Source organism: Cryptotermes secundus, unplaced genomic scaffold, assembly GCF_002891405.2.
Source record: "Cryptotermes secundus unplaced genomic scaffold, Csec_1.0 scaffold605, whole genome shotgun sequence".
NCBI lineage: Eukaryota > Metazoa > Arthropoda > Insecta > Blattodea > Kalotermitidae > Cryptotermes > Cryptotermes secundus.
Genome location: NW_019722432.1, coordinates 872,686 through 895,995, shown reverse-complemented (window position 1 = coordinate 895,995; position 23,310 = coordinate 872,686). Strand labels below are relative to the sequence as shown.

At 40.7% G+C, this 23,310-nt stretch overlaps 1 protein-coding gene across 5 annotated transcripts in view; it reads left to right on the top strand.

The window, feature by feature from the left end:
* LOC111861415 (RNA-binding protein Musashi homolog Rbp6) overlaps nt 1–23,310 on the top strand; it is a gene marked incomplete at its 5' end in the record, with an annotated part of 815,587 nt that overhangs the window by 123,377 nt on the left and 668,900 nt on the right. For all 5 annotated transcript variants that reach the window (XM_033750309.1, XM_033750308.1, XM_033750310.1 and 2 more), the window contains 2 exon segments: nt 5,512–5,571; nt 14,005–14,089. In XM_033750309.1, the coding sequence (XP_033606200.1) occupies nt 5,512–5,571; nt 14,005–14,089 (145 nt within the window).

Genomic DNA, 23,310 nt, shown 5'->3' with positions numbered 1-23,310 from the left:
ATTATTATTATTATTATTATTATCGTCATCGTTACAGGTAACACTTTTAGTCAGCTGTTCTAAAATTTTAGTGTAATGACGTACTGTAATCAGACTGTGATTTTATTTTGTGCATTGTCTGACGAGCAGTAATTTTTAGAATTTTATGTTTTGAGTCATGCAATCGGTAGGTCCCAATAACGTTTCATAAAACTTAATGTTTGAGACTTTAGCAAATAAGCTGCTTAATATATCTGATTGTTATCATTCTCTCTCTCTCTTTTTTCTAAATTTTCATTCCGCCTCTATTGCTATATTCATTCCTTTTCTCCACTTTCTCATTTGCCTTTGTATGTTTCTTTCGCTCTATGTAACTTGGCTTTTTTTTTTTCCGTCGACATATTGACAAGACGTACTCCTGTCCATTCGGCGTCCTTCCGTGCTCTTCTCACCAGTGAAAGCTCTTCCATTCCTCGCCTGAATGTTTCGTGCACTCCGCTGCAAAGAGAAGGGAGACACGACTGGGGTTTTCTTGTTAACCACCGTTCTTTCTTACCTTCTTCCTCCCACTCTCACGGAACACACTCATAAGGAAGATAGAAACACATCTTCAGTGCTAGAAATTAGTATATTGCCTTTAATACGAGTTGTAATATTCAAATTGTTATTGTGCCTATGCATCTCGGATTGTGCGCAGAGCTGAAACTCCACATATCTTACTCCCCAGTGCGCATGCGTAACATAATGTCCTTACGAACATCCCTTATGACGAATGCGCTTAGACAAGATTTGTAATATGAATTGGGCGATAAAATGAAATATGCTTACAGAATTTTTGTTATAAATCTAAAACGGAAAGACACCCTCGAGAATCCTATTCGTAGAAAGGAGGATAACTTTCAGGTGGATCAATTATAAATTGTTCCGACTCTGATATGGGGGCACGCGGTAGCGTAGTTTGTTGGAGCACTATGCTACAAGCCGGAAGGTCGCGGATTCAAGTCCCGATGAGGTCATTGGATTTTTTTTTCAATTGACCCAATCCTTCCAGCCGCATTATGGCCCTAGGGTCGACTCAGATTCTAACAGAAATGAGTACCAGGGATCTTCCTGGGGAGTAAAGGGGGACCGGCGCGTAAAGCTGGCAACCTTGCCACCATCTATGAGCCTATTATCTAGAAAATATGGGAACCTCAACATCTCACAACCCTATGGGCTTCCATGGCCTGTTATAGGGATAGCTTTACTTACCTTAACTAATCGAAACATAACGCCATTGTCCTATTTCTTGTGTAAGAAAGACCCAGTTGAATTCACCACTTCGCCAATTTGAAAATTGTTTATGAAATTTCATAAACAATTTTCAAATTGGCGAAGTGGTGAATTCAACTGGGTCTTTCTTATATATACATACATAAATATTGAACAGAAATCCCCGCTCTTGAAGTGTATATTTCAGCATCTCAATTCAGTACTGTAAATGAGCGCACGAAGCAGATGTCTGAATGCCTTACGCGAAGAGAAACACGTGGAAGACTGATGGGTTTTACATTGAACCATTTGTAGCTGTATTCGTGCCGTAGAAGATAAGAAGTAACAGAGACATCACGGCGGCTCCCTCAGCCTCTCAGCCTTGGTATTGCGTTATGGGAGCTCAGCTACCGGGAGGGTAGTCTGCTCACAGTCGGGGCTAGCTCAGTTCAGCCTTTCGTGTAAGACATGTCACAACAGACTTGGACTTATGGCCATTCTATATATTGATTGCTAAATAGTGTGGTTGGTTCAGGCAGTATGCTACAAGACGAGAAGGTCGCGGGTTTGTTTACCGATGAGGTCACTGGATTTCTCAATTTACTCAATCCTTCCAGCCGCATTATGGCCCTGGGGTCGACTCAGCCTCTAACAGAGATGAGTGCCAGGAATCTTCCTGGGGATAAAAGGCGGCCGGTGCGTAAGGCTGACAACCTTACCGCCATTTGTGAGCCGATTGTGGCATCAGTTATACCGGGCCCCCGTCTTATGAAAAGTAATTTACCGGACCGCGGTCTCACAAAGATTGAGAACCGCTGGACTGGGAAATGTGGGAGCCTCGACGTTTCACAACCCTGTGGGCCTCCACGGTAGTTACATGGATAGTTTTACCTTTTCTTACTTATTCCTATATTGGCCGTGCCATGGCTCAAGCGGTTAGTCGCTGGCTTCCCAACGCGGCGGCCCGGGTTTGATCCCGGTCTGGTCAAGTGGGATTTGTGGTGGACAAAGTGGCGCTGGGGCAGGTTTTCTCCGAGTACTTCGGATTCCCCCGCCAATCTTCATTCCACCAATTGCTCCACAATCACCCTCACCTATCATCTTGGGCTGGTACAGTAGGCCAGAAGTGGCCGCAGTACAAGGGACTTAGTCGTACCCCACTAGCAATAGGGAAAAAAACAAAGCTATGAGAACATGAAATCGTACATTTATTATTGTTCGTCAAACGTAATGAATAATATTATGATGGGTTGGCCATGTAACTCGAATCAGGATTCAAGAAGAGAATTGTGGAAACGTAATACTTGGTAGGTCAGGAAGGAGACGTGATATTATCCTTATGATTATTGTTAGGATGATAAATTGTGGAAATGGGAGGGAGTTGAAACCGAATCGGAATTTTGTCTAGTGGCGGTAAACCTTCAGGCTCTGCTACTAGAACGTTTGTTGGTGGAGTTCACCGTTTCCTGCCACGTGCTACATAGCTCACATAGAACACTGAAACTTGTAGATTCGATTTATGTTGTATATTCGACATCCATTTAAATTAACATATTATACTACCTCTGAGAAATTGGGCCCAAAAGTAATTCTGGATTGAAGAGTAGTATTTTCTGGGGTATAATGTTGAAAGTCCTGCCTCCGTCTTCAGGGTCGAATAATCCGAGCAGCGTGAATTCAGGTGGTAAGCTGATGATGGAGGCGATGTATTCTTCCGAAACGTCGGTTGACCTTCAACGGTATACACGGCGTTGTATCTTAGCAAATAAGTATTCTTTCTAGCAACAGCTGTGAGAACGTCAGGTCCTGCACAATTCTGGATTGCCCTACACTAAAAATTATACATTTGCATAGTTATGATCTATTCTCTATGTAAAACAAATGTGAAGGTACGTCGTTAGATAGTGATGTATATCGTTATGTTATCATTAGAAAGTTCTAGGGTACTATTTTCAACTTGCTGTTGGGACCAAAATCATCCCATTAGAGACCACTTTCACATACCTCAGAGGCGTAAGATGTGTTGTAATAATACCTCCTTCAGGGGCAGAGTGAATATAGTTTGGTACATAGATACGAGGCTTTCGGAAGAACATGCAGCCTCCATCTTCAGGGTGGAATAATGGCTCATTTTTATTAAGGAGTTAATGATTCCTAGTATGCCTACTGAGTCGACTTTGGCAATTCAGATAAAGAAATATTCTCAGAAACAATAATATCGTCCAATTTCTTTTGGTGATTCTGAGATGAACTGAAAATCAGTAATATCATTTAATGATCTGCGTGTAATTTTCATTAGTGCAGGCTCCGACTATCTGACGAACAAACTCTTACTATGTTAAATTTGTCATATTTCACTCAATGTTTCGACAAGTCACCATGTATGTATGTGTATGTGTGTATTATCATAAATAGTTTCTCGGAATTCTTTTGGATGTCTACACAGACTTTCGCATGCCAGCATCCGTTCCTCTTTAGTTATCTGTAGAAAATTAAACGTCAAATAGGTTTTCCCTCCGCCGCTGTGTAAATGAATTAAATTAGAAAAATAATCACTTACTAATCAGCATATTTATTGAAGATCTCTTGCCTCCCAAAATCTTAGGACCATTTGAAATACTGTACTATTGTCATTCCCTCCTCAGAATTATTCACTGTCGGCATGTTGACATTATTAGTGATAGAAAAGCGAAAAGTTCGGAGGTACAGTGACATGATGCTCATGTCAGTTCTTGTGAAAACCCCTCAAATTATTAAGGGAGACACACAAGGATGGACACACGGAAACCATAATAAACGTTTTATTCTCCTTATAAAATGAGGAAATGCCGTTAAAAGAATGAAATATTTACGCAGACTTGTTACCCTTCCCATACCATTGACCCATTCCAGTGAATGTTTGTGTGTGTATTGAGGCATCTTAAAGGGAAATTTATGTACTACTGTAGCCAAGAAGCCAGTCATTAAGTAATGTGTTGCAGTTCATGTATCCACTGAAATAACTCAAGCGCTAAATTTCCTGACGATGTTTTAAACATGGATTGGTTAACTCGTTTGTGATTATTTTCTGTAACTTGTCTGCCTGAACAAAACACCTAGTATATCAAACTAAACATGATGTCTTGTAAGAGTTGCCTTAAATTACCTAATGACTGGATTGTTATTTGTCCTGTATTATATAAGATAAAAAGAAATAGGCCTCAGTATTTTCAGTCTGTTATACTATAAGTACCACATGGTTCAGTGTGCAGTAACTTGAAAGTTGACCTACAGAGTGTATTTTGGATTTGTTGTTTTAATTCTCAGAATAAAATGCAACGATTTCGCTAAACATTATTATTCGACTGATTTTTATAATGGTCATGTCTTGTACAACTTGTATTCTTGGAGGGAGGGACCGAATTTACATAAATTGCTCCCACTAAATTTGTAAGAGGTGATGGACATATGGACACATGTTTTATTTTGTTGTTGCGAATGCCTGTAGTGGGATACTTTTGCCTCGGAAAGTAAATTTGATGCTTCCTCGCAAAGAGACATGATTGACCGCCGTGTAGATGACAAGGTTGGGTTAAGTACTCATGATAAGTCGATGTTTCAGGAGGAAAAGCAATTCTTTCCTTATAAATAAGGTTGCGCCATAGCTCAAGCGGTTAGTCGCTGGTTTCCCACTGCGGCGGCCCGGGTTCGATCCCGGGTCTGGTCAAGTGGGATTTGTGGTGGACAAAGTGGCGCTGGGACGGATTTTCTCCGAGTACTTCGGTTTCCCCTTCCAATCTTCATTTCACCAAATTCTGCATCATCATAATCACCCGGGGCAGGCTACAATAGGCCAATCAGTGGCCGCCGTGCCGAGTGGACCCAGTTGGACTCCACGTCCCACTAGGAGAATTAATTCCTTATAAATATGACCTATATTTCTACTGTGAAAGCTTTTATAAACAAGTTCTTATGATTTGTTCACTGACTTCAGACTGGATTTGTGGGAAGTATATTCATTGTTGTATCATAACTGGAGCCTATTTCTTCTGTCTGAGGTAACATACAAGTGTACACGTGTCTGTACAGTTCTGGAATACACAGTAGTTATGATTTACCGCTGTAGTTGTAGATAACTATGTTTTGATGGTCTGTAGTTTCGTAGACATGAGTAGTTGTAGCTGAAAAGTAGCGTGTTTGCAATGTTATATTTACACTTGCTGAATCGCATCAAATGAAAAAGCAAAACTTGTGAGAGAATGGAAAGCGAAAGGAAGGGTTTGAAGAGTGGTTCTCTTTCAGCAGACGCGATCCGATGAGCGTGTTGCTGGCCGAGAACGGTGTCCGAATGTTCGCGTCAAGGTAGGTGACTTCCCTCCCTCCCTTGTTTCATAGCAAGCAAAGCGAACAAGCAAGCCTGTTCTCACTGTTCCACTATGGTGTTGTTGTTATTGTTAGTGTTTCCTTGTTAGAAACGCATTATCATTCTACCTATTGTGCAGTACATTACATACACTTGCTCTAATACCAAATTGCATCTCACAGTGACGTGGAAGGCAGTGACTAAGTTATAACTTGTAACGAAATAATAAATATTTTTGTAGTCCATGTAACGACATCGTCAACAACTCAGACTATAGCGCTCCGCATGGTAGGAAATGTAAAGTATGTAGGAGGAAGTGGTGGATGCTCAGTTTAATGTAATGTCCCAGAACTTGCCTGGTGTGACTGAACAAAAACATTGAAAAATTTGGATAGTCAGTGCCTCGGCCGGGATTCGAACTGGTCACCTTCAGAATACAAACGGAAGCATTACTGCTCTGTCCGAATAAGAAACACACCCTATTATCTAATGATATGGGATCGAGGATTCAGTTTCCTTTGGTATACTGTGATAACAGCCATTGCTGTTGTTTCATTCCTATGTCTTAAATAAGTAAGTCCATAGAGTGGGGGCTTACTGAACAGGAGTGAAATTATTTATTTGGTTAAAAATTTTCTTTTCTTTTAAATACCTAAAGTTCATCACCGAGTTCATGAAAATCCATATTTAAATATACACTTTATTTGACTATTTAAATCGAATCTTCACATCACATTGAACTGAAATCAATTTCGACATTATCCTAAAATCTAGACCTGGTTTCCCAACTCTCTTCTTCTTAAATTTTCGGACGAAATTTCGGTATGCATTACTCATGTCCCCATGCATGCTACATGTCCGGTCTATTTCATCCTCCTTAATACATTTTTCTTAAAAAAAATTACGTAAAGACTACGGATTGAGAATCTCATTGTTATGTAATTTTCCCCACTCACCTGATGTCTAGGATCTCTTATGTTCGCCGAACTCTGTTAACACTCAGAACTCACACAGCCTCATGCTGCGATCTGAGTACTATTTAGGATAGAGTCAGATTCGATTCTTGGCCTATAAGTCGCTCATCCTGACTGCTCCTCTTGTTTGTGTCGGCCCCTGCTAGGACCATAAAATTGGTCCCGGTCTTTTCGTTCCAGATCCTTCTGAATACATTATTTACATACGGCCGCTCGGCAGTACGAAACTGATCGTCGTTAAACAGACTATTTAGAAATCCTGTCCGCCACCTACTGATTGGGAGGGGTGTGTGGACCAGAGCCGGTTTGGATGTGTTGGTCACGGGAATCATATCATATCCCTCCTGGGAACTGAACCACGGTTTCCTGTTCTCAAGCAATTACTTTACTAATTGACTTGTTCCGTCCAGAATATAGTAATAACAATGGAGCAATGCGGTAACGTAGTTGGGTTGAAGCACTATGCTAAAGGCCGGAAAGTCGCGGGTTCGATACCCGATGAGGTAATTGGATTTTCTTTTCAGTTGACCTAATCCTTCCAGCCGCACTAAGGCCCCCAGCCTGTAACATAAATGAATACCAGATATCTTCCTGAGGGTAAAGGCGGCCCTTCGCGTAAGGCTGACAACCTCATCGCCATCTGTGAGCCGATTTTCTAGAGAAAATGTGGGAGCCTCGACTTCTCACAACCCTATGGGCCTCCACGGCCTGTTAAGGGATAGCTTCACTTTAGTAGTGGTAGTAGTAGTAGTAGTAGTAGTAGTAGTAGTAATAATAATAATAATAATAATAATAATAACAATAACAACAAGGAGGAGGAGCCGGGATAGCTCAGTCGGCATTGCAACGGGCTACGGGACGGACAGCCTGGGTTCGGTTCCGGCAGAAGAGATGTCTCTCTACTCCATAGGATCCATACCGGCTCTGGGGCCGACCCAACCTGTCCAACTGGTAACGAGGGCTCCTATCCTGGGAATAAAGCGGCCAAGGCATGAAGCTGACCACTCATCTCCATATAATGCCGAGGTCAAGATTGATGGAACTATACCTCCAGTTCCCCATACCTCTTTGTGGCGTGTTCCTTAGTTAATTAAGAACTGGGACAACTCAACAATAATAATGAAAAACATTCTTGCCCAGAATTACCAAAAGCGACCGTTCTTGAATCAATGTAGATACTGGGGAAGATAATGACATGTCAGTTTATTTTAAAATATACTTTTCATGAAACCGTTACGTGAGGAGTCTTAGGGACAAGGTTTGGTCCTGAATCACAGGCAGGGATCCTCATGATATTACATGAAAGTAAAAATATATTATTAATATGATAAAAGTAAGGCGCCATTTACAGTTAAAGTGTATATTTTGTTAATAATCCACACGATATCACATCACCAGAATTGGAACTCTTCTAATTATGGCCCAAAAATCTTTATTGTATAAGTTGAGATTTCCGGTAACGAGTCCCTGCTCTTGCTACTCCACAGCTAAGTTAGAGTCGGCGTGTGATGCGGGTTGCTGTCTCACTCTCTTTGTGGAAACTGATATCATATTTATTTGTGACTTATTTATCGACGCTTTCAGTAGCACCGATTATGTAGGGTCACTTGTTAGGTAATGAGGGGGAATATGAACAGTCTCAGCCGTTGCCTGAGGGAAATAAAGAAAATCACGAAGAATCCCAACCTTGTTCCAGGTCGAGATATCTACCCGGAACCTCCCGATTACAAAGCAGAACTATCCTCTCTACCCTCCCTTCCCCTCTTATCTCTCAGAACTGTATTCTGAGATGTTAAGATTCTTACAAGTGACTGAGGAATAGTGTATTGACCTTTTACGTAATGCACTGATTAGGGCCGCGCCATAGCTCAAACGGTTAGTCGCTGGCTTCCCACCGCGGCGGCCTGAGTTCGATCCCGGGTCTGGTGAAGTGGAATTTGTGGTGGACAAAGTGGCGCTGGGACAGGTTCTCTTCGAGTACTTCGGTTTCCCCTGCTAAACTTCATTCCACCAATTGCTTCACAATCACCCTCACCTATCATCTGGGGCTGTACAATAGGCGAGAAGTGGCCGCAATACAAGGGACTTAGTCCCATCCCACTAGCAGTAAAAATTGCACTGATTATATTTAAACGTTTCGTATTGTGATTCTCAGAATAAACCTCATTAACCAGTTGATATCTGTAATGGAGACACAGTAGTTGAGTGTGGCTGGAACTGGATCCTGAAGTGTTACTCGAGACACTCCAGGCTTCAGCGGGCTAAACTGTAAATTTATATTTTCCGTACATTGAATATTTAACTTTTTTTCGCCGACAAGCGGCAGTCGCTCGGTCGGTATAGTTCATTTGCGGACTACAGGCAACGTGATTTTTTTGTTTGTTGAATATTTTTTACATTCGTCGACAACAGTTTCTTACAGAAGTATACAAATGTAGACACAGAACCGCCCCGAGAGAGTCCAAACGAGCACCTACAGGATAACACGGGAATTCTCCATATACAGCATGATAGGAACTTCCACGCTAGTGCCACTACACAAAACTTGTAACCCGATTATTGGGAGCTAACGCATGTGAACATACATCATACCCGCCTAGGAAGGAACCAGACCGGAGCGACCAGTGTACCAGCGAAATAACTACTACATATATATAATTTAATCTTAGTTTCGACCTTAATTTAACCCCTAACTAGATATACAATAATTTAACTACGAAATTATATCTAACACGAGCATAATTGGACTATAAAGTAGATAGTACCAAGAGTTTTGTTACCAAGCATAATTACGTGTTATATAGGCATATTCAATATGTGGATAAAAAACTCCGTGGCTTTTAGTCAACAAGCGAACTATACCGACCGAACGACCGCCGCTTGTCGGCGAAGTTAGTGCCAACTTTAGCGGATAGAGAGTGTCGCGTGGTCAGCCAATGGACTCCCACGGCCGTTAATCTCGGTTTTATAGACCGGAGCTGCTACTTTTCCATTCAAGGAGCTCCTCAATTATCCTCACGAGGCTGAGTGGACCGCGTTCCAGACCCACTACTTCACAGAAAATCTTGTAGCGCCGGAAATCGAACCCGAGACATCTGGATCTGTGGCCAGGAACTCTTACCACTAGACCACAGAGGCGGCTATTTAGTACATGGATTCACAATAAAAATAACGTTCAACGCCTAAGCACAAACAATACACCTGATGATGACCCAGTAAGTGCCGGGTTCGATCCCGGGTCTGGTCAAGTTGGATTTCTGGTGGACAAAGTGGCGCTGGGGCAGGTTTTCTCCGAGTACTTCGGTTTCCCATGCCAATTTTCATTCCACCAAATTCTCCATCATATTCACCCGGGGCTGGCTACAATTGGCCAATCAGTGGCCGTCGTGCCGAGTGGATCCAGTTGGACTCCAACCCCCCACTAAGAGAATTAAAAAAAAATTAAGGGTCGTAACATGTCGTGTTATAATGTTTTAAGATTTTGATGTAAGTAATCGCTATTTGTATACTTTTATAAGAAATTTTTGTGACGACGGATGTAAACATTACTCAGTGTACTTGACAAAACACGATGCAACGCATGACGATTATATTTTCTGTAGTCTGTACCTACAGGTGTATGAGAAGATGTTTCAGCTAACAGAATATTTAAATATATCTTTAATTAGTTGAAATTTCATTTGAAATGTTGAGGGTGTCTCGTTAGTGACAGTTTAGCTTAATTATCTGTCAGTGTACGAAGTGTCTTCAGATCGTCAGCCTTGAAGTACCAGCGTCTTTTTCCTTTGGATTAGACTTAATGTCCTCGGTGACCCTTCCCACTGCACTGTCCATGTGTCGACACTAACAGTTTGATATAGAAAAGTATTTAAATTATTGCTAAATTTTTACGACACTTTTTGACAATCTTTATATCGTAACAGTCTTTGACTGAGAAGTTTTCATAGCGATATTTGATTCTGCGATAATATCAATAATTTAGATTATGTATTACTGACTGTTTCTGTTTATTACATGGCCTTTAACTGTTTCATCTTTTGCCTATTTCCGGGTGGTAAATAATTATGATATACCGATTTTACGCTGGACTCTTTGGACGAGGGATCACCCCTTCGTAAGGTCTTCGCAAAGGCTGCGCCATAGCTCAAGCGGTTAGTCGCTGGCTTCCCACCGCGGCGGCCCTGGTTCCATCCCGGGTCTGATCAAGTGGGATTTTTGGTGGACAAAGTGGCGCTGGGACAGGTTATCTCCGAGTACTTCGGTTTCCCCTACCAATCTTGATTCCACCAATTGCTCCACAATCACCCTCGCCTATCATCTGGGGCTGGTACAATACTCGTAGGCCAGAAGTGGCCGCAGTACAAGGGACTTAGTCCCACCCCACTAACATTAAAAGAAAAGTTCTTACGCACGGCAGCGCAACATAGAACGGACAAAAATCTATACCTCAGGCGGAATGCGAACCATTTGTCCAAGATTTGATAGACTTAAGGCTGCTGAACATCCTGAGACACATAAAGTGCCATTAAAAGAGAATCAAATGAACACTACCATAGATTTCGTGTTTCTTGATCGTCTTGATTTTTACGTCCAGACCTTTGTCCCAAAATTCAAAGCACCCTGTATTCTTCTTCACTCCGAACGTTTTACTGTCATCTGTGCAGATTGATTATATCATATTCGCAAAATTGCAGCGTAACATATTGTTTTATATCCTTTCGTCCATATTGTTAAAGATATCCACACTGAAAATTGCAGCGTAAACCTGTTTCTTTTAAGAAATTTTTACTAAAATTATCAGGAAAATTTATTTCTGGACCAATTCGTTGCCATCAGGTGAAGATAAACATATAACTGTAACCTGTTTCCTCTCCTATATGAAATTTGATATAGGAACTTATGAGACAAATTTTTCCGAATGAAATTAGAATTTTACCCACATCCTTCCATCAGTGTTGTTAACTACCAAAGATGAATATTCTTCTTCTGGTTGTTTAATCCTGTAAACCATTTTCAGCTGTTAAATTTAACATCCTTAACTTTTACAGACAAAATTGATATGTAAATTACATTTTAATTACATTTAACTATAAGTGCTGCTAACGTATGAAGTTTAAAATTCGAATTTGACGTGTTTAACCCTAAAGTAATGTGTCTGAATATGTTATTGCGCTATATAGTCAACCCATGACAAGAATTCTCAAGAAAATTAGATTTTGAGCAGCTTTGATGCATTGTTGTTGTCAGTACCCGAATATCAACTCTCTTACTCTTCCTCAGTTTAGTCTCTTATGTAGGGTATAATTTTGCCGATAACAAAATCCGCTTTCCTCTTCAGAAGGTAGTTACATTTAGCTATTCTATGTACGGAGTCTCTGGTTTGCCTGCGGTCGTAAGGACCGACGGGCTGCACCGAGATACGGCTGCGAGCCGATTAAGCAATAAAATGTCTATTCTGTAGGTGAGGTCAGAGTGTATATGACTGAAGGTCAGGCTAATACCATTTATTTCGGGTCCAATTTTACTATAACTTCTTCGTGTATTTACTGTGTCTCTCCGGCAAATTCTAAGATAGTAACCACAAACAGACCAGGATCACTTCCCTTAAATCTTTTAGAGCCCAGTGGTGTCTGTATGTGCCACCTGCTTAAACATGCTAAAACACTGCATTCTGCCCACAGAGTGTGTTTTTGTGTTTTATATGGTTGTCACAGTAGACAGAGAATTTTTCCCTAAACAGCATTAACCGGTTGGTCTTTGCAGAGGGGGCATAATGTGTTTCCTGTGAGGTACAAACTAAAATTTTATATATTATTTAGATGAAATTAAGGCTTTAAAAGGTTAAAATTCCTTAAGAACCAAAACCTAATTATCCTATCACTTTACGCAATTCAGTTTATACGGGTCACAGTAAACAGTGAATCTAACACTTGTGTTAAAATAAAACGAAAAATATTATTTTGTAATGTAGAATGCCCTCTGAACAGGGGTCAACAAATGCTGGGGCTGACTTCACCATCCAGGCAAAACATCCACCCTCTAGGATTTCTCCACAAGAGAAACCGTGCCTTCTCACTCCTGCTGATGTAAATACTCCATTCCGGCCTACTTATCATTACATAACACGAAACATGTAACATGTCGTCTCTCCTATTATATAGTGTATGTAAAACATATCATGTACTTTTCAAGTTTGCTGTTCGACATTCGTGGAGCAAACGTCCCGCCCTCCCTCTGCCAAAGAAAAAGAAAACGGAGCTGAGGGTAATGTTAACAAATAAATTGAAGTGCCTTACAAGTTATGAGTCGTGATGTCATAAGCGATCAGACGAGTGGGTTTCTTGACTCCTGCCTGTGAATGGTTTTGTTTCTCCGTATTGAGCATTGCATTGATATTATTGGTGTAATAATGTACTGTGCAGTAGTTGCTGGGTCGTCTTTCATTCTGGGAGAACATTGTAATGCGATATTCCAAAATTTTCTATACAACACGTTTAATTTAATGGATATTTCGAATGTCCCACTTTGATTAGATCCTGAAATTCAAATATCGTTCATTGTGCTCTGTACATTAATGCGAGGTCATGATTTTCTAAGACGTACGTGATTGTGATGTCCTGAATTGTTCACGTTTCAGGGACTTCTGCCTTAATGTCTAACTGGCCGATATCAGCCTGTCTTCATATTCTCAATACTCTAAGGCCGAGGGCACACCGAGGAAACTGGCAACCGCAACGCAACCGCGATTTCCGAGAATTGTTTTCAGCCTGAGTTGAACACATGTTATTGAATGGAGAAGCGCAAATTGAAGAAACGGCAACAAAGTTTCCTCAATTTGCACTGCTCCATTCAATAACATGTGTTCAACTCAGGCTGATAACAATTCTCGGAAATTGCGGTTGCGTTGCGGTTGCCAGTTTTCTTGGTGTGCCCTCGCCCTAAGAGTTCTGCCTTCATACGAAACAGTCAGGGCATAAGGCCTTGTAGTTAAAAAACTGCAGTCTCTCCGAAATGTGTTGAAATCAGTCTCTCACAAGAATAGACCATGTAATCACTAACAGGATTGTTTTATACAGGGTGTTTATAAAATTCTGATCTACTCTTAAAGCACAATAACTCTGATTATATTGATCGTAGCAACAGATCCTTATCTGTGACACGAAAGAACGTTTGATAATTTTGTGTTGTATCGTATTGAAGTTTCTTACATAATGAAAATCGGCCTTCCTGTACCTGCCGTAGATGTCTGTGTGTTAAGAAGTTGCCTGTTTTCCTTTAGCATAAAGCACTGCACATATATCTTTTCTATCTTTCTGTGCTTTGTTATCTTAGTCATGAACGTATGTTTATTCATAGAATTTGTTATTTTTATTATTAACACATTTTTGTATTAGTGTGTTTGCTAAGGTAGAAATTTTTTCTTGTTAGTAATATTTTATATTTTATGTTATCTTATAGGGGCTTCGGATTTATCACCTTCGCCGACCCGGCTAGCGTAGATAAGGTATTAGCGCAAGGGTCCCACGAGCTAGACGGTAAAAAGGTACCGTAGACATTTCTTAATTCCATAGTCCTGTAAAATAAATCTCAAAATGAGTCCAAGAAAACATGCATTATTAATTTGCAAGCAGCTTCAGTTTTAATACCTCACAACCTGGCTGGAAGTATTATATTTCCGTGAATTATTTTGAAAGGGTAGCATTTGTTTTGTTAAAGACATTTGTAAATGTACGGTTTCGAAGGTGGAAGACGGCAATATCCATGCAAGAGGTAAGTCACTGTATACTAGATTCCTGCCAGTCTGCGAATGGATTTTGCTTCATTTATGAAGCAGTTACACTGCATTCCCCCCCACCCCCCACCCTTCAACCGTGGAAAAATGAACATCTTGATTTTTCTTCCATTGAACAATGTTAATTATTCCTGGAAAACCTCATGAGAAGATTGCAAGGTTCTAAGACTTTTCAAAAACGAGGAAATGATTTTTCTTATTTTTATTAGTCTCTCATACTTATTTGTTGTGCTTTATTATTAGTATTTTGCGTTTTAAATCCTAATTTTTAATACACAACAGTCTTGAAATGACATTGATAGAATACTATCACATTCTCACAAGCTCTAGGCTACTAAAAACCATGGATTGTGTAGGCTGTTTTGGAATATGTTTTCCCCCCCTAAGCATATCATTCGCTTATTGGCTAATCTAGGTACCCAAAGAAACTAAGCTATATACAAACAATGTTCCAATGTTATTGAGAGGAATTTATGTCTGTAACTTCTAGATCGATGCTTTATATTGAGTTCATACTAGGAACTGAAAGCGTTTGCAGTTCCTACTGACTGAATCTGAATTGCGGTGATGTGAACACTGTTACCGCATTCAGAGCTTTCGCTGCCCTGTTTTCAGATTAATCACTGACTGTCCAAAGAGGTTTCTGCCTCTCCAAAAAGTCTGTTTTGTAGTACTTGGCAATTCATTGAAAATATATGTTAACCACTGTACGACGAGTCGATAATTGTGATAAAGCAGATTTATTAAATTCTCGTAAGTCTTATCTGCACGACGAAGCTACAGTGTCGATGTAGAATGTGTGCAGTATGACCTTATTGTCTTCCAGCCTCCTGGAAGAGCGGAAGCAGGCCGCATTTAAGGCTGGATTTTGATAGTTCGCTTGCAGACTACAGGCCACGGCGTGTTCTTTTATGTTCTGGCATGTAATGTAAGGAAATTCCCTAAGTTTGATTTGTTTCATTTTGGTCCGTCACACTAAAAAGTTAAAATGGTTCCGTATAGTCACACTAAACGGAACTATTTAAATTCCCTAACATTCATATTTATTTAAATTAATTGCATACGATTAATAGTACATAGTTTCCAAAGCACTCAGAAGAAATCATAATTGCGTATGTATGATTTCATTTCAGAGGTTATTTTAAAGTATCTGTAGACGAAAACATATTTTGTTTCGATATGCAGTCCAGAGGGGGCTCGCGGTAGCGTAGTTGGTTTAGGCACTATGCTACAAACCGGAAGGTCGCAGGTTCAATTCCCGATGAGGTCACTGGATTTTTCAATTTACCTAATTCTTTTAGTCGCATTATGGCCCTGGGGTTGACTCGGCCTGTGACAGAAATGAGTACCAGGAATCTTCCTTGAGGGTAAAGGGCTGCCGGTCGGCGCGTGAGGCTGACAACCTTACCGCTATCTGTGAGCCGATTTTCTAGAAAATGTGGGAGGCTCGACGTCTCACAATCCTATGGGCCTTCACGGCCTGTAACAAGGATAGCTTTATGTTGTATACAGTCTAGATATGAAAGCAGTTATTTTCCTTTATAGTGAAACAGTTCTCTTAAAAATATATTTTATATGACAAACACAGTTCGAGAGTTACGGTCTTCTGGAATGTGGCAAAGTGTAGTTTGGTAGATAGGTGCCAACATGTCGGAGGTACCAGGCGCCCCCATCATCAGGATACTTTGACGACAGACTTTGATAAATATGTACCGAAGTTTCAGAGGTATACCGAAGAACGAGGGTACAGACTGCTCCGAAACGCTGACGCCACGCAAGAGCCTTAGATCTAACAATACACGCTGTTTTTGCCACATGATGCACTTCTATCGCTGTCGATAAAGGTAAATGTAAAGCTATCCTGTAATAGGCCGCGGAAGCCCATAGGGTTGTGAGACGTCTAGGGTCCCACATTGTCTAGCTAATCGGCTCAGAGATGGCGGCAAGGCTGTCAGCCTTACTCTCCGGCCGCCCTTTACACCCAGGAAGATTTCTGGTACTCATTTCTATTAGAGACTGAGTCGACCCCAGGACCATAGTGCGGCTGAAAGGATTAGGCCAATTGAAAAGTTCCACCTCATCGGAACTCAAACTCGCCACCTTCCGGCTTGTAGCATAGTGCCTCAACCCATTACCCCACCGCGTGCCCCATATCGCTGTCGAATTTGTGTCAAATACCATTCCCTCGGAAATAAATTTTGACTTACAATTTTCAAGTTACTGAAAGGAGGAGGTTTTGCGACCCCTTGTATATTTATGTTTCCTGTTAGACACTTGACCTAATAATGTTGGAACATGCCTACTCCTGGTGACTTTGCTTCTTCCATGCATAAGCCGGGCGCTCATTCGTTTCCATGGTAAGGGTAAATCTACCCATGCCTCTAGTGTATTTATTTACAAGTTAGACTAACTGAATGTCTTGACTTTACATAGATTACTAACACTATAGCTCAGTCTAGTTCTGCTGCAATTTCCGTTTTTTGTGCTAATGCTGAATTTCAACCTATATAGTTGTACACAAATTAATAATATGCATTCTTAGACTGATAAACCAGTGTGTATTATATTAGAATCCATTAGGATTAGAATACCTTACAATAATTAGTGTCTAAGTTACTGTTTACACAGTTTAGTTGTGGTTAGCCAACGTATTTTGAGTGGATCATACTTTTAGCTTGTTTCTGTTACCAGTGTTTTTAAATCATGCTTACTTCATTCTTGTATAGATATGGCATACAGACATGCATTGAAGTTTATTGCTGCTTAACTATAAATATGTGCAGGATGATAATTCAGTGGTTCGTAACCCAAGATGGCCGGTGGGAATTTAATGCAGAATTTATAATGCAGGAGGTTACTGTGTGCCTGTTATTTAGTTACATTGGGGGACATGAAATTTCTTTCAAATTTTGTAGTATAATGGTTTAGAAAATGGTTTGTTAGAAAGTCAAGTATGAGGGGAATAATACTAAAAAGAATCTCAATGAAGTTGATTGTCATTGTGTAAATGGATCGTGTTTAATGAATGTGTTCCAGTGACGGATACAGTGAACACGTGTTGCATTTTTGTAGGATAACTGCCGCCTGGAAGGTGAGACATGTGACAAAATAATATGAAGATGGACTTAAATCGGAACAGGTTTTATATGAACTGGACTGAACTGTGAACTTATTCCAGACAATGCTCTCTAAATATAGATCCTAATGGAGAATAACAGGTGCATAAATTATGTCAATATTGAAACCTTGTCGAAGGGATTCCTAGTAGGGTGAAGAAGGTGGACAGATACTGTTGAAATAAAGCTCAGGTAAATATGTGTTTAGTATATGAAGCAGATTGAGCTGGTTTAGGATAGTGTCCAGTGGTGAGCTGTCACATAAGCGGTTTTGATTTTCAGGTCTCTTAGGAATTCGTCACTTTGTTATCTAGTTGCATAATTACAACGTAATTATGTTGTGATATAGTTTACAGTTGTCATGTTACGTTCATGGCATATCATTTGAAGCAGTGTTTAACCTTGGACTTTCAGGTACGTCAGTACATGCTTAGGCGTACAGATAAAGTCTAATTACTAAGCGTTTAAGTCCCTGTGTGATAATGGTGCCAGTGGTATTTAAATTAATTATATATTTTTCAGTTTTGTATTTGCTACGTTATTTTCCCCTGATTGCTGTAAAGTGGATATAACCGCTATATGACAAGGGTTTCATTTATGTGTACGCCATTTTGGCTGCCGAATTCAAGAAAATGTGGATGTATACATCCACTCCCCCATACGCCTTCATGTATAGATCCACGTTTTCTTTACCTCAGCACTAGTTCGAGGTGAGTGGTCAGCTTCACGCCCCGGCCAATTAACCCCCGGAGAAAGAGCCTCAGTTACCCATTGGATACGAGGCTGGTTGGGCCCCAGAACCTGTCTGGACGACGAGGAGATCAGAAAGTTCCTGACCCTACCTGGACTCGAATTCCGACCTCTTGATCGTCCAGTCCGTAGCCAGTCGCTATACTGACTACGGTATCCCGGTTCCCATATGAGAATACATATTTACTTAAAATACGGAGCTACTCAAATTCAGTTAATTGGTTACTAAAATATACGTTAGAAATATTTTTATTATTTACAGACTTTACAGATGTTCGATGTGAGATCCTCCATCCACAACTCACAATGCTGTGATGATGCCATTCTGCCAACTGACTGACAGTTTGAAATCTGAACATTCCCGTTAATACGAGAGAATATTTTAGGTTAACTGACTTTTGGGGCGCTCTGCATAATTTTATCATTTTGCTACAGCCGTTACTTTATTAAGAACGAAATTTTGTTTCTTTCGAGATAATTAAAGAAAAGAACGTACGCTCTAGAATCGTTATGCTCTGCGTAATTTTCGTCTTGTTTTAATTTTCTTTTATGATTGGATTATACTGACGTTCTTGTTCCCTGTTCTCCAGATGTATTGGATCCGTTTCTGTAGTCCGTATTTTGACGTGAAACTGGAACTTGGCACTCCTTTGGAAATATATAAATTTAGACGTTTTAAAATAGTGAAATTTTGTTCCTGGTAAGATGGCCGATACACGGTGCGTTAAACATCTATATCGAATAAATTCACCTACCTTTCCAGTAAGTGTGTTACATTTACTCCTTCTCTGCTCACTCACTAACTTATCCACTCACCAGTCATCCTCACACACTTCATACCCACTCTTCACACACTCGCGAAATCATCCAGACAAACTCACCAATTCAACTGCCTACTTTCCACTGACTAACTCATCGCTCACCAATCATCTGCACATATACACGTGCCAGTCCAACCACGTGCTCTCCTCTTGTTCTAATTTAATTTGATTTAAGTGCATATGGTTAAAACATCTTACGTGAAAGTGTTTCCTGATCGTAGTGGTGCGCCTCTGAGGATGATTCCTTTGAATCGAAACATGTAAGGTGAAAAAGACTGAAGTGTTGTAAACTTCTATGTCACACAGGACTGAAAATTATCCACTCTGTGACACGAACTCTGTTTCAAGAACAGAAAGGAAAAATCTAAAGCCAATGTTAAAATTGATATTAAGAAACCTTTAGGTGGTGCTGCGTTGTATATAAAATGCGAAGGTTGAAGTGCTGTGTCACGTGGGCATAGTGGTGTTGTATAAAACGAAGAAGCCTATTTCGGCAAAGGGCTGCAAATTTTCTGTTTGTTTGAGATTTGAAGTTATCAAGGCGGTGAATATGAAGAAGAATATATTCTGGGGTGTAACACCATATCAGTTTACCGACTTTTAGGCGCAATATCATGGAACTTATTCCAGACAACATGACGTCACGTCTCAGAAGTTACCTTTCTTCATGTTTCTCTCTATACGTTCAAGGTTGTTAGAATTATTGTTATTATTAGTGGCAGTAGGAATAATAAAAATAATCAGTAATAATACAATAATTCCTTGAATCAGAAGATGGGAATGTTGGTGTTAAACTGGCGTTGACATACAAAAAGCATAGAACCCTGAGGGTGATGTTAACTTGTTCGCTAAGAGTACAAACGATGAGGGCGGATTCTGAGAGACAGACCGCAGATTTAGTAACATAAATATTAGTCAGGGTATGATACTGTCTTTTGTTCTGTAAGGTTGAAACAGGAATTCCGCGACACAAGCCCTGTATTAAAAAATAACAGCCCTTTCTTAGCGAATGCATTAATCTTATTTCGTGACTATTTTATGTAGAGAATCGTATTATATTGGTAGCTATATTTCCATGATGACGTAACATACCTACTTCTGAAAAGTTCCCTGACCGTTATTGTTTAACTGCCTGGGAGAAAGAAGAAGTGGGAGGTCAAGGTCACACTTCCACAAGTCTATTGCATGTTTGCCATATGACACCTTGCTGTGAACATGCATCATTTTTACACGAGTGCTTTTTCGACTGTGCGTTTCGTTTTGTCTGCGATGGATGGCAACATCGAATAATGTGTCTGCATCAAATTTTGCGTGAAGCTCTATAAATCCACTACCAAAACCCCTGAAATGCTTCGTGAGGCTTTTGGAGCCCATTCTTTAAGCCGGACAGCGGTTTTTGAATGACATTCACGTTTCAAGGCCGGTCGAGTGTCAGTTGAAAATGACGAACGTTCAGGGCGACCAAGCACCAGCAAAACGACAGAAGATGTTGAAAAAATTCTAGAACTCATCCACGAAGACCATCGCCGAACAATCCCTGAACTCGCAGACACCGTTGGGATCAGTTATGGAGTCGGCTAGGAGATCTTAACAAAAAAATTTGAACACGCGCCGCATTGCCGTGAAGTTTGTTCCCCGACTCTTGACAAATTATTAAAAGCAGCAGCGTGTAAACGTATGGCTTGAGCTGCGAGAGAAATCCAACGAGGACCCAAATTTTATCCCCAGGATCATAACGGTTAACGAAAATTGGGTTGACTGTTATGATGCAGAAACAAAGCAACAGTTGTCTCAGTGGAAGAGCCCACAATCACCAAGAGCAAAAAGGCGAGGTAGGGCCGAGTTCAACAAAGAGCATGCATGCTCATTGCTTTATTTGGATGTGAAGGGGATCGTTCACTGCGAGTTTGCTCCTCGTAACGCTAAGGTCAAATCTGACTTTTACTGTGGCGTTTTGAGACGCTTAAAAGAAAATGCGCGACGAACAATACTGGTACCTTGGCGCGACCACAACTGGCTCCTCCATCATGACAACGCTCCTGCCCACACGTCCCTGAAAGCCACAGAGTTTGTGACTAACAACAACATGGTTATCATTCCCCATCCTCCCAACTCGCCGGTCTTAGCCCCCTGTGATTTCGATTTGTTTCCCAAAATAAAATGAAATTGAAGGGGCGACGTTTTGAACAGTGTGTGACATTCAAAGGGAACCGCAAGCGGCACTCGACAGCAGTAAGGAAAGTTACTTCCACGGTGCTTTTGAATCGTAGAAAAAAATTATGGTATCGATGTATACGTTCCAAAGGAATTTAAGGGGAGGTGGTAGTCAAAATTGAGTAAGTTAAGTCAGAATTTATTTTTTGACCAAGTCCGGGAACTTTCCGATAGCACCTCTTAGCTCGGCTGTTGAGATTATGGCGATATTCACCCGTTTCACTGAATTTTGAGTGAAAGAAACGCATCCTGCCGTATCTCAGCGGATAAAGCCATGTACTCGTATGTTCGTGGCTTGTATAGCAAAGTGTTCTTAAGCGAGATATCCCATGTGTGGCATGGAGGGTATAGACGCTTTAAACCGCAGGGGTTACTGTGTGTATAGCCATTTTCACCATTAAAAACTCTTTTTTTTTTCCCCCACAAAACGTATTTGTCTCGTATGATTTTCACAGTAAGGAGCTATTGTTCCTCTAAACAGCATTAACCGATTAGACTTTTTAATGGAGATGTAAAGCGTTTCCTGTGAGGTAGGAAAGAATTTTTAAATACTATTTTGAAGTACTTTAGACTTTAAATGTTAATCTTGGCGCCTGCGGGTTGTTTGTCGCTTGCCTAGCTTCGATTCTCCGTAACCTCCCTAAACTTATAGCAGTTTAAGCGCATTCACATCCTAGAAGATAATATTTCTGATAGTCACTCTTAANTAATAATAATAATAATAATAATTATTGTTATTTGTATTATTTGTGAAGCTGGATCGAAACTACAGCTTGAAGGTATTTTCCCATAATTATCATATATTCATGAATTTAATGCGACCCCTATTTTCGCAATGAGGGAATCAGACAGAAAAGGTGTTTGTAGACAGAATCGAACATGTCATTTAGTTTATTTAGCTCCAAATTTAGGTCCATGGATGTGCTGATATGCTCTCTGGTAAGGGCTATCTCACATCTGATTTGGAGGTGGTGGGTGAGTATGTACGAGTGGTGGGGTGATTATTAGAAAATGTAAACGTAAGAATTCTCGGAGATAAACTGATCAAGTGTCCACCGCGAATCTCACCTGAAGCCAGTGGCGCCGCGGTGAGATGACAGCGCCTAACAAGATGGCTGTGCCTCGGTCTATATGAGCCTATGAAGTACAGAATTCACATGAATCCTTTCCATAGAATGCAGCGTTCCCTTTCGCCTCGTATGATTTCGTTTATATATGCTAACAGGCGATGATATTGTGACATGACGCCTGAAAGCCGGAATAGTGGAGCCAGAGTAGACGTCCATTGCTACGGCTCTGTAAACTACCGTGTCTATAGAACGGCTGGATAAACACGCCTCTATAACTACTGAGGAATTAGGAAACGTTTTCTTTCGGGGCCGACTCGAAGCTATTTAACGAGGGTTCTAGGCTGGCTGAATTAGAATTAAGAGAATTTCTGGAGATGGCAGTCGAATGGTTGAGAACAGACAGCGGTAAATGAATCAGGCTGCGAAAAGAAGACTCCATATATGCTGCAGTGACAGTAATACTGTTGTAAATCCGCTGCCAGAACGCTAGTGCGTGTGTGTAACGGCGAATTGTAAAGTTTGTAGGTTAGCGACAGCGCTATATCACCTTATAATCACGAGCTGAGCATATAAGGTGTCAGTAAATCCAATCATGCAATCCAACGCCCGTCTATAAATCACGCACACCCCCAAATGCGTGACAATGTCTATAAATAAGCCCAGATATGAATAGTTAAATGATCTAAAAATAAACACATGTTTATATTCGGGATTACTTGGTTTTTGGACTTCGTCCATCATCCTGTATTCCGAAGAACACAAGGTTTCGGAAACTAGATCTGTTTCCATCCTCAGTTGTGTGTGTGGGGAACACTCTGTTTGGTCCGTTAGAAAAAGCTAATCCCAGTCACTGGACGTGTGTTTCCGTCCACAAATATCGGGGTGGCAGACACCTACTCTATATAACGGAACCAACAGAGCAGATACCTCCCAGCCCCATCACCTGAGAACGAAAACAGAGCCAGTTCCGAAAAATTGTGTTCCTTAGCGTTCTTTAGTGT